Source organism: Limulus polyphemus, unplaced genomic scaffold, assembly GCF_000517525.1.
Source record: "Limulus polyphemus unplaced genomic scaffold, Limulus_polyphemus-2.1.2 Scaffold5016, whole genome shotgun sequence".
NCBI classification, from domain to species: Eukaryota; Metazoa; Arthropoda; class Merostomata; order Xiphosura; family Limulidae; genus Limulus; species Limulus polyphemus.
The window spans coordinates 46,367-59,766 of NW_013670626.1; the positions used below are offsets into that span (position 1 = coordinate 46,367).

At 34.4% G+C, this 13,400-nt stretch overlaps 1 protein-coding gene across 2 annotated transcripts in view; it reads left to right on the forward strand.

Moving 5' to 3' along the window:
* LOC106472003 (CTP synthase 1-like) overlaps nt 1-13,400 on the forward strand; it is a 35,385-nt gene that overhangs the window by 12,772 nt on the left and 9,213 nt on the right. For both annotated transcript variants that reach the window (XM_022400608.1, XM_022400609.1), the window contains exons 5-7: nt 5,627-5,743; nt 6,132-6,215; nt 12,279-12,359. In XM_022400608.1, the coding sequence (XP_022256316.1) occupies nt 5,627-5,743; nt 6,132-6,215; nt 12,279-12,359 (282 nt within the window). The remainder of the gene's footprint in view (nt 1-5,626; nt 5,744-6,131; nt 6,216-12,278; nt 12,360-13,400) is intronic.

A 13,400-nucleotide genomic window follows, 5' to 3' on the forward strand; every position in this document is an offset into this window, starting at 1 on the left:
TAAATTCATGAACTAGTAGTTCAATCAAATTTTGAATGCGAGTCAACAAACGAGATGACATGGCCTTTTACCTGTGACCCATCTCAAGGGGTTAATCAGCCTGCTTTCGAACCACTGACCAACTGTTTTATACCCCACCTACTTTGCTCTTTTTTGTCAGTGGTCATTGTACGTCAGGCTCCTTTGTTTTCGACATGTCACGTATTCATTACCACCATGTTTTTCTTCACAGGATCAGGGTGACTCATGAGGGGAATGTCACTTTCATGCTGATATACTGCCTTTCCATTACTTTTTCTCTTTCCCTTCCAATCGAGATTGTCTCCTCTGCCTGTTTCATGCTCTCTGATGTTATTTTGCACACACATCTTCCTTCCTTTGTTCCAGTTCCTGCCTCATTTTCCATTTGAATCCTTCTTCTACCCACGACCTTCCCCCCGTGATCTTTAGCAGTTGGATTTGCCAACTCTTTCAGTTGGCTTCTTCTTCCTTGTATTCCATTTCCCATCATTTTTACATGTTCTCCTCCCACTATATCTGGCTATCCCTGGCTGCTTCCTTTCATCATCAGTTGGTGGAGATCTTACAGACTAATGTGTGGACCACACACTTTCATTAATTGCTGCCCATTGTCATACTACACACATTGGTTCAACTTTGAGTGAGTAAGTTTTCTTTTCATTTTTTACCTTCCCTTACAGTGGCCCTATGCTTAATATCGGATCACAGTGTGTGGTATTTGTCCAGGTATACTTTTCATCAGGGAACCTCCATCCTACCATCTTGTGGAGGTTGGTTCACAGGAGTCTGGTTTTGGAAATGAGATGGATCAGCCACCAAATCTGCACTGTATGACCTTTCAAGTCTATAACACCCAATGTTGAGATGGAGTGTTCCGCAAGACTACTAGTAGGTTCTCCTTGCAGTGTATTGCATCATTACTGTGTCCATCCCAGACTGTACCATACCCATTGAATATCATGGGTAAAGCAGTGTCAGGATAGCTGTCCATCCCTCTGATCCTGGATTGAATAAATTAGGACTGGTCTCACGGGTTAGTCCCTTACCATGGAGATGTCACACCTGATGGGTGTTCTTTGGACTCTTTCCAAAATGTGCTCATTTAGTTAAATTCTGCACCAGTACCTCCACCACTTTACTGTAGGATTCTAGTTATTATCTGAAAGGAGGGAACGTATTGTATCAGAAGTTATAATTTTCCTACACTGGAATTATATTTCTGATAGATACTTACCTTCTCTTACACTTCCCACTCTTCCTCCCCACTTCTGGTGCTTCTTTTTAGCCTAATTTCGAAGTGTAGATTGGGTTCTACTGTATAGAGGGAGCCACCTTCACCAGGAAGGTGTGTCGCACTCACTCCTGTTGGTTAAGGGTTGTCGCATATTTATTTGCATGCTACAATGCAACTGTACCAACCACATTAAATATATGGGGTAGGTGGGAGTGTCAAGGCTAGTGGTAAGCACAAAATGTGCACATGTAGAGAGCAGCACTGAATGAGAAAAGCTATTATGTGAGTAGGGGTAAGAATCTATCAGAAATATATTTTCAATGTAGAAATATTATAATGCCGAAATGTTGGGTAGACTAAAAAAACATTTATCTCAAGGTGTGTATCATCTTCTTTTAATATAGTTTACGTCCTTCAGTCAGCACTGAAAGCTTTAAAAAAAATGTATTTTCAATTTTAACCTTGATTTGGAGATCACCTCAATTTATTCCGCTTCCATTAAAGTTCTCCTTGTTGAGTTCCTTGGGTCTTTCAACCTTAATTTGGAGACCACCTCCATTTACTCTGCTTCCATTAGAATTCTCCTTGTTGAGTTCCTTGGGTCTTTCAATCTTGATTTGAAGATCATCTCCATTTACTCTGCTTCCATTAGAATTCTCCTTGTTGAGTTTCTTGAGTTGTTTCAACCTTGATTTGGAGATCACCTCCAGTTACTCTGCTTCCATTAGGGTTTTTCTTGTTGAGTTCTCAGGTTTTTTTTCAGTTTGGATTTGGAGATCACTTTCAGTTATTTTGCTTCCACTATAGTTCTCCTTGTTGATTTCCCTGGGGCTTTTCAACCTTGATTTAGAGATCACTTGCAGTTACTCTGCTTTTGTTAGAGTTCTCCTTGTTGAGTTCCCTGGATCTTTTTTGGTACTAGAATATGGTCTACAACTAGCATAGACAGTTCCCTCTTTTAAGTCCCTGCCTTGTTTGCTTTTTCATTTCTACATGACCCGGGCAGGTTCAATCAATACCTAGTCAATTTGTGTTACTCACAGTTATGTAGTGCACTAGAATTGGCAGACTCAGCATTGCTTCAGCGATTTTGTGGTCCTCAAGAAGATGGTGGATGGGAACTTTGGATCAATCTCTCCAACCTGAACCATTAACTATAACTATCCAGCATCATGGTGGAAGGTGCTTAATTTCTACAGACAAGTTGGTGATGAACAGCTTTGTTATTCGGGAGGCTTATCCCACACATTCATTTCAGTTCTTCACCTTGTTATCTTTGTTTTATGTGATTATCTATATGGACTGGCTTTGGCTTGTGTGTTATACCAGGTTGTGTAAGTTTTTAGGGATAGATTTCCTCTGCTACCAAGGTAATTGCTTTCTGTTACACTTTTACTACCAGTGGTTATGAGATTTGGTTGTTTGTGTTTGGGGCATGTCCCACCTAAATATATGAACAAGAAAATTTCAGTTATCATCAGCTCTATCCTTATTTAAGTGGAGTGTTGTATTCAAATTCTCAAAAGGACCAGTTAAAAACTTCAACATAGGTTTTCATGGCAGAGTTGCATCCACTCATTGTTTTCTCTCTCATTCAGATATTTTGGTATCTTTTAGATGGATAATAGTCAGAGGGCTTGTCATGTCTTTTGGTTCCATGTGTTGCATATCTGCTTGTTTGTTAATTTCCAGTAGAAATTCTTTCCCAAGGAACTTCAGCGATACAAGTTTTTTCTTGATTAAACCAGTTTATTCTTTCTTGATAGAAACTTTTAGTACACAGTAATTCCAACTGTCAGTACGTTTCTCGTCACTTTAAACTTAACAACTTAACAACAATCTCGATAACTTCGCTCTCTATGAGTGCAAATCACACACTAGCCTATAACAGAATCGTAAATTACTCGAAACTTACTGTGACTACTGTTCATTTTATCATACATTCATTTATCATCCTCTGGCTCTTCTCGCCAGGCTTATATACTAACAAAGAGGCTTCAACAAAATTTGAGGAGTTCCCTGATAATTTGAGAAACTCGGTCGCATGCAAGAGCGACATCACGTGACTTCCGCTGTCATAACACATGTTTTGGATGCTTTAGTGAAAATGATGGATAATTAGTTCTGGAAATGGTTATTTCTTTATTTGTTTGCTTTTCCTCCTCTAAGTCTTCTCAGATAAGTTTCTCATGAGATTAAAGACTCCAGATTAACAATGGTCCTCTATCTTCTTTGCTATTTTTTTTTACATACTTTTGACTTCTTGATAAGGAACTATCTTTTTCCACCCACTAAAACATTTTCAACCATAGCATATGATTTTCTACAATTGATTGTTGTGTGGTCTGTAGCATGTATTTCGTAATTGGTCATTTAAGTGGCTAGTCATCTTATTCCTTTTTGTAAGTTTTCCACATGGGATGTGTATCAGGCTCAGTAGAAAAATTTCCAGCTTTGATTTTGTTCTGTTCATTCCTTATCACCTCCATTTCAAATGACTGATTTTCTTGCTGAGGAAGAGACATGTCTTGTTTACTATTTTAGAGTGTGGAGAGGTACTAACTTTCATTCTGTACATTTCTCTGTGATCCTAATTTTAGAATCTACATGTTTTTGTACAGTTTTCAAAACATGTTGGATCTAGCACCCTTTGAAGTCTTGTGTTCATCTGGATTGGGATATTAATCTGATCCTAAAAACTCTTTCCATTCCACCATTAATTTTCTTTTATTATGCTTCCTTTTGTGGAAGATTTGTTTGTTGCTCCTGGTCTCAGACCATCATTGATGTTTTCAGATGTTTATGCTAGTGATGTGTTCTAGACTATTTTTCAGTGTGTGGACCAGTCCTTCTGCACCTGAGATTTGAGCAGCTTAAAATATGGATACTACTTTATCTTCCATTGTCCTCTCAACATTGTTTGCCATGATGGACTAGGACTGTTCTATTGTGCTTTATCAGTATCAATTTTTAGTGCTTTTGTTTGCTGTCTCACTTTGTGGTTATTACAAAGGTATTCTACAGACTGCATTAAGTGGATACCAATGTTCTTTTTTTTCTTTCTTCAAGTGATTGTACTGCTCTTTCTTACACAGAAGTTTTAAATGTTGACATATCTAGTCAGTTTCTCTCTAGGATGGAATGTGGACAAAACATGGACCTTTATGTTCTCTTACTGTATTTCATGTGCCTTTGATTGCAACTCAGGCCCAGATTTAGACATTGCCTACTATTAATTCAAATTTTTTCTCCCTCTAGGGATGTTTGGTGTTCCATCCTAATTTTCATGTTTCCTCCAGAGATTACCATGTTTGTATTGGGGTTGTCCCTAGAGCCATCAAAAGTTGTACATCATTTCTTGCTGATCTTGCGAGGCTTCTATTTGATCTTGTTTTTGCTAGTTATGTTTTCTCTACTGATTTAGTGTAAGGGGCTGGGGCTCTATACATCACTGTTCCTTCTCTGAATATACTTGTGCTTTCATCAGTTTTGTGCTATCCTACAGCAACATTATTGGCCCTGATCTGCTATAGTTGAATACTTCTAAAGTTCTAATCTGCAACCTTGTTTTTACCATTAGATTGCTATTTCTCCTTTGTGGTATACTCTAACACTGTTATTCTGGTCTAGTTTTTGTGATTTTTGCTCTTGATTTCTCTGGTCCTGTATATAATACTTTGTTTTTTTTATCTCTGTGGGCCACAGTGAGATTAATACATTGTACTGCAGTTTCTTTTCAATAATTATTCAACCAACAATATGAGGAGTGCTACAGATTGAGAACTGTTGTTTTAGTTGATAGATTCCTGCTTATTTGTCTTCATTTTAAATAAGATATTTCCTTTCTCTCTCCGTGGTTTGCATTTCCAAGGCTCCAGCTATCTCTTCTTTTGGTTACAGCTAAGCTTCTGATTCCTGTAGCAGCTGTTAGACATTACCTCAGGCACATTCACTGAGGGTCAGCAGAATTGTAATGGAGTGTTGGAAAAAGTTCCCTTCCTTGAGTTATCTGAAATATACCAGCTTTATTTGAATCCTAGTTGTAATGTCTAGCAGCAGCAATAGTAGAATATGGAGTGTTGGAAGAAGTCCTTGTCCCTCAGGAATCTGAAGAATGGCAGCTGTATTTGTAGTTGTAGTCAACTTATTTGTGGCAGAAGTGAGGTAGTGAAACAAAAATCATTGTATTTTAGAGAACTGCTTATTTGTCCAGTCTGACTACAAAATTTGTGTAGTGAATGATTAAGGTTCTGAATCAACAAGTTAAATTTTTTAAACTTACTAATGCATTATGTATTTTTTATCTACATAATGTTTCAGATTTAGTCATGTCTTTTCTATTACATTTGAACTGTAACATTTCTTTTTAAGCTTGGAGGTACTATAGGGGATATTGAAGGAATGCCATTTGTGGAAGCCTTTAGACAGTTTCAGTTCCGTGTCAAACGAGAGAACTTTTGTTGTGTACACGTCAGTCTCGTTCCTCAGGTTTGTGATGATTGTATCTTTATCGTCGTGTTATTGTTAAAAACTGTTTTGTTATATATTTATTAGCATTTGACTTTCCTATCGTTAGCTGTTAAAACTGACTTTCTGTCATTATTTGTACTTTCCATCATTTTGTCACAAATTCGTTGTTAGTTACACTTGATTAACTGACTTTCAGTATGAGCATCTGTGAATTAAAATTCATGTATCATTATGCTTTTTTCTTTTTGATAAATTTTGTACAATGCTTTTAATAGTTAATTTTTGCTACTATATAACCCATTTTTATGAATAGTATATTCATAATTAGCCATTAGTACATACTGTTGGAAGTATCTTTCATTCATATATTATGGTTATGATAATGATGATTACAATTATTCTCTAGCCAAAGGCAACAGGTGAGCATAAAACAAAACCAACACAAGCCAGTGTTCGTGAACTACGTGGTTTAGGCCTATCCCCCGATTTGGTAAGTTTTATCACACTAAATCAGAGAACTACTGGATTGAGGCTTAGCCCCTTGACTTTGCAAGAATTAGTAGTCAATTTAACCCTTTGAAAGTTCTTTACAAAAATGAAACTAGTGGATGAAATCCTTTTAAATTTCAGATGAAAAGTTCTATAAGTATGTAGTTTTGGAAAAATAAGATATTTAGTTTTGATTTTTTTTCTGAAGTAATGTTTTTTCATGTCTTTTTTTTTTTCACATGTTGACTATCCAACATGCAAAGTAATTTTTATTTTAAGATTAAAATACTTTTATGCATCGGATTTTTAAATTTCACGTGCAAAATCCTTATAATGTCCAGATAGTTATCAAATTGTTTTTGAAGAAAAAACTATTTTATCTGTTATTTTCACTAACATAACGACCATAAAAGATTAAGAAATAACTATGAATTATGTCTTTTTCGTTCTAGAATGGCTACAGATTATAACACGAAACATAAATGTTTAGACTATATAGCTTAAATCTCATAACATTATGCATTTATTATTTTTATTATATACACCTTTCAGCCATGTCTGGCTAACAATACAGAAGTTACAATGATGCGGCACACATGTTACCGTATTTAATAATATAAAACTGACCTTTAGTCTACAAAATGACATGTCTGGCTGTGTTTTAGTACATTAATATTTTGTAAAATACAGTCACATTTCAATTATTATACATTATATATGTATGTAGATTATTACTATTTATAAATATCTTCTTAAACTTATTTTTCTTAAAAAATAGAACAGTAAATAAAGAAGCAAGGTATCTCTTCTAGTTTTGACCTTTGTACTCATTTGCTGCTTGCTGTGGGTTGGTAAACCTTATCAAATTTTGCACATAGAGGATGTGAAACGAAATAATTCTTTTAAGGATTTATATATACATTTGAATAACCAAAAAATCTTAAATTACTATATCGATACCATAGAAATCAATTGTAATTTATCAATTTTAGTAACAAGGCTATATTTGGGTCAAAAAAAATATGAAATTTTGAGCAGACTAAAGACTTGTGATTACCTCTATGCCATCTTGTATCGAAAGAAAGATATAACAACGACTTTATATCTAAAATGGCTGAGAAAGCCACTATGGTGACATTCTGAGCTTTCGATTGGTTATTCTACATGTTAACCAACCTCGTGTAATCTACATGTTAACCAACCTCATGTTATCTGCTTGTTAATGCACCTCGTGTGATCTACATGTTAACCAACCTCGTGTGATCTACATGTTAACCAACCTCGTGTGATCTACATGTTAACCAACCTCGTGTAATCTACATGTTAACCAACCTCGTGTGATCTACATGTTAATCAACCTCGTGTGATCTACATGTTAACCAACCTCGTGTGATCTACAAGTTAACCAACCTCGTGTGATCTACAAGTTAACCAACCTCGTGTGATCTACACGTTAACCAACCTCATGTGATCTACACGTTAACCAACCTCGTGTAATCTACACGTTAACCAACCTCGTGTGATCTACTTGTTACTTAACATCATGTTATCTGCTTTTTAATGAACCTTGTGTGATCTACTTGTTACCTAACATCATGTGATCTTCTTGTTACCCAATATCATGTAATCTACTTGTTAATGCACCTCGTGTGATCTACTTGTTACTCAACCTTGTGTGATCTACTTGTTACCAAACCTTGTGTTATACACTTATTAACCAACCTCGTGTGATCTACTTGATAACCAACTTTGTATTATCTGCTTGTTATCCAAGCTGGTGTGATCTACTTGTTACCCAACATCATGTTATTTGCTTTTTAATGAACCTCGTTTGATCTACTTGTTACCTAACATCATGTGATCTACTTGTTACCCAACATCATGTTATGTGCTTTTTAATGAACCTTGTGTGATCTACTTGTTACCTAACAACATGTGATCTACTTGTTACCCAACATCATGTTATGTGCTTTTTAATGAACCTCGTGTGATCTACTTGTTACCTAACATCATGTGATCTACTTGTTACCCAACATCATGTTATCTGCTTTTTAATGAACTTTCTGTGATCTACTTGTTACCCAACATCATGTGATCTACTTGTTACCCAACATCATGTTATCTGCTTTTTAATGAACTTACTGTGATATACTTGTTACCCAATATCATGATTTACTTGTTAATGAACCTTGTGTGATCTACTTGTTACCAAACCTTGTGTTATACAGTTGTTAACCAACCTCGTGTGATCTACTTGTTAACCAACTTTGTATTATCTGCTTGTTACCCATCCTTGTGTTCTCTTCTTGTTATCCAACCTCATGTTATCTACTTGTTAAATAACTTCGTGTGATGTACTTGATAACTTTATTTTCACGGGTCAAAGGCTATGTCCTCTTGTTTGTTCACTTGTATTCAAAATTTTATTGAACTACTATTTTAAGAATTTATGTCTATAATTGTAGATTATAATTCAAATTTTAGTATTATACCTTAGTTAATTTTTAATTTAAAAGTAAATATTAGAAACACACCTAAATATTGATTTTTTTTTTATTGTGTCACGTGGTATGTTGAATGCAGCACTGGTTCAAATTAGATGTTTGTGATGTACAAGTACAAAGTCTATATTTTTGTATAAATTAGGATATATATTTATTATTTTTATTATATTGACCTTCCAGCCGTGCCTGGTTAACATTGCAGCTGCTGCAATGAAGTGGTGCATGTGCACTCATTGTATCATAGAATATAAAACTACCCTTTACAAAGTGACCTGTCTTGGCTGTATTTTAGTAGACTAGTATTTTGTAAAATGCAATCACATTTCAGTTTTAATACATTATGTATGCATATACATTTTTACTATTTAAAATAAATTCTTAAAATTTTAGTTATTTTTCTTAAAACATAGAACAGTAAATAAATAATTATAGAAAATAATTATCTTTTCTAGTTATGAAATTTGAACTCATTTGCTGGAGGATGTGAAACAAAATATATTTTTTTTATGTTTTATACATACATTTTGATATAACCAAAAAGCATAAAATACTATATCAACACCACAGAATTCCACTATAATTTATCAAGCATAGTAACTGAGCTGTATTTGGGTCTAAAGAAATATGAAATTTCAAGCTGACTAAAGACTTACCATACCAGCTTGAAATTTTGTATCAAATGAAATAGATTGAAAGCCTAATACTTCAAAATGGCAGAGAAAGCCATTAGGGGGACAGTCTGAGCTTTTGATTGGTTATTCACATGTTGTAGACAGATGTAGGTGTACATGAGGAAGTGTTTTCAAAAATTGGAAAGAGCTTGATTTTGCCACTTTTGATTTTGTTCCAGTAAATGTAGTGATATCTCAGCACATAGAAGAGATAGGAGGTTCTTATTTTAGATTCTAACTTGTCAATATCAGTAATTTGAGTTCCTAATTTATAAAAAAACTACAGAATTTGAATTTGGACAGTACAAACATCTAATTTGAACTAATGCTGCATTCAACATACCATTGACACAAAAATTGGTACTTAGGATTTTTTTAAATATTTAGTTTTAATATAAAGAAATGAACTAATGGATCATATTAAAATTTGAATTATAATGTACAATTTAATACTAAACTTATTGGCATACCGTCATAAAATAGTAATTCAATAAAATGTTCAATGTGAGTTCAAACACAATGACATGGCCTTTGACCCATAGAAATAGAGTTAAGTTATTTAAACTAAACATTTGTGTTTTCTTGTTATAATTTGTAGTCATTCTGTAATGAAAAAAGCATAACTTATATTTATTTCCTAATTTTTTATGGTGGTTACGAGATCAGTAAATCTAACGAACTCGTACACAGATTTGTTAGTGAAAATAACAGATAAAATATAAACTTTTTTCTTAAGAAACATTTGATGATTATCTGGATGCTATAAAAATCTTGCATGTGAAATATGAAAATTTTCTGCTGCATAAAAGTATTTTTCATTTTAAAATTAACATTACTTTGCATGTTGGATAGTTAACATGTGAAAAGAAAAAAGGCATGAGAAAACATTACTTAAAAATCTTAAAATCTGATATTTTGTATATGATGTAATGTTTACTGATAATCTGCAAAATTTTGTGAAGATACGCTTATGAATTTAAAAGTTATAGTGTGAAAACTACAACAAGCATAACATAGTTACGAGGCTGGTCCTAGGGATCGGGTACGAGCTGAAAGAGTTAACCAACTTTGTGTTATCTACTTGTTAACAAACCTTGTGTGATCTACTTGTCAACAAACATCCTGTGATCTACTAACCTAGTGTGATCTACTTGTTAACCAACCTAGTGTGATCTACTTGTTAACCAACCTGGTTAGATCTACTTGTTAACCAACCTAGTGTGATCTACTTGTTAACCAACCTAGTTAGATCTACTTGTTAACCAACCTAGTGTGATCTACATGTTAACCAACCTAGTGTGATCTACTTGTTACCCAACCTTCTGTGATCTACTTGTTACCCAACCTCCTGTGATCTACTTGTTACCCAGCCTCCTGTTATCTACTTGTTACCCAACCTCCTGTGATCTACTTGTTACCCAACCTCCTGTGATCTACTTGTTACCCAACCTCCTGTGATCTACTTGTTACCCAACCTGCTGTTATCTACTTATTACCCAACCTCCTGTGATCTACTTGTTACCCAACCTCCTGTGATCTACTTGTTACCCAACCTGCTGTTATCTACTTGTTACCCAACCTGCTGTTATCTACTTGTTACCCAACATCATGTTATCTGCTTTTTAAAGAACCTCGTGTGATTTACTTGGTAACAAACATCCTGTGATCTACTTGTTAACCAACCTAGTGTGATCTACTTGTTAACCAATCTAGTGTTATCTACTTGTTACCCAACCTCCTGTTATCTATTTGTTACCCAACCTGCTGTTATCTACTTGTTACCCAACCTCCTGTTATCTACTTGTTACCCAACCTGCTGTTATCTACTTGTTATTCAACCTCCTGTGATCTACTTGTTACCCAACCTCCTGTGATCTACTTGTTACCCAACCTCCTGTGATCTACTTGTTACCCAACATCATGTTATCTGCTTTTTAAAGAACCTCGTGTGATTTACTTGGTAACAAACTTCCTGTGATCTACTTGTTAACCAACCTAGTGTGATCTACTTGTTAACCAATCTAGTGTTATCTACTTGTTACCCAACATCATGTTATCTGCTTTTTAAAGAACCTCTAGTGTTATCTACTTGTTACCCAACCTCCTGTTATCTATTTGTTACCCAACCTGCTGTTATCTACTTGTTACCCAACCTCCTGTTATCTACTTGTTACCCAACCTGCTGTTATCTACTTGTTATTCAACCTCCTGTGATCTACTTGTTACCCAACCTCCTGTGATCTACTTGTTACCCAACCTCCTGTGATCTACTTGTTACCCAACATCATGTTATCTGCTTTTTAAAGAACCTCGTGTGATTTACTTGGTAACAAACTTCCTGTGATCTACTTGTTAACCAACCTAGTGTGATCTACTTGTTAACCAATCTAGTGTTATCTGCTTGTTACCCAACCTCCTGTTATCTACTTGTTACCCAACCTGCTGTTATCTACTTGTTACCCAACCTCCTGTTATCTACTTGTTACCCAACCTGCTGTTATCTACTTGTTATTCAACCTCCTGTGATCTACTTGTTACCCAACCTCCTGTGATTTACTTGGTAACAAACTCCCTGTGATTTACTTGTTACCCAACCTCCTGTGATCTACTTGGTAACAAACGTCCTGTGATCTACCTGTTAACCAACTTTGTGTTCTCTTCTTCTTACTGAACCTCGTATTATGTACTTGTTAACCAAACTTGTGTGATTGACTTTTTAACCAAACTTATGTTATCTTGTTACCAAACTTCCTGTGATCTACCTGTTAAAAGAACCTCTTATGATGTACTTGTGTATCTTGCAAGTTTTATTAGAAATTATATAGCTCTTTCTAATTGTTATACTTAATTTTAGTATTTGTCATTTTGGTTTTTAATATATAAATATAGATTGCATGTAGAAGTGAACATCCTGTTACTGATGGAGTGAAAGAAAAGATTTCAAATTTTTGTCATGTTGTGCCAAATCAGGTATGTAGAAAGTATTAGAAAGAACACATCTTTTAAATCTAATATTTCAAAAGTAATTTTAGTGCATAAAATTTGTAAAGTGTAGAATGTTTACAAATAACATCATATTACACAAATACTGTTTCTGGGTCAATAATCAGAACTACTGAGTTTATTATACATTACTTTTTATTGTATTTAATACTAAATGTTCACAAAGAAAACTGAAACTGAGTTTTTCATCACAATATTTAGAGCTAGTTTTCTCTAGAAACTATTTGTTTTCAGTGTTACATGTTTTACTTTCCTTTAGAAACATTACTTCTTTTGTTTTTTCTCATTACTTGTTTTAGTTTTTTTTCTAGAAAAGTTTGTATCCTTTATTGCTTAGTTTTTGTTTCAGTTAGAAAGTTTTTCTTTCATTACTGAGTTCTAATTTCCTATCAAATTTTTTTCCTTTTGTTTAAGCCTGCTACCAATCTCTGTATTGGCTGCCAATACGAATCTGATTTAAAGAATTACTTAATTTTTTATTATCTGAGTTTTAAGAAAGATCAGTTTGTTTACCTATAAAAATACACAATACATTTGGGTGCCTTCACGATGGAGAGATTGCAATGTATCTTGAAATGAGGTCAATCACAGAGAAGTAAAAATAAATATTAGTAACCGTCGGTTCAGGTCATACCCTGATATATATTAACTGCTTTTTAATCTTTTTACAAAAATAAATGTATTTTCAACATAGTTTTATTTTCCATAAAATATCCTAGCATCACTCAAAAAGTGTCTTTATTTTTGGTATTCATAACTATTAGTAAGTCAACCTCCCCATTTTTGTTGCAGGGAGATTTGTTATAGGGTTTAAATCGATGAAGAAATAGTAAGTAGACATGATTTACAACAGTTGACTTAAGGACCTTAGGTGTGGAATGTTGAAACATGACAAAAAGTAGTCTGATAAGTGTGTGCTTTATATCGATGAAGAAATAGTAAGTAGACATGAGTTTTGACCTAAGGTCCTTAAGTCAACTGTTGTTGGGGAGGTTTTTTGTCATGTTT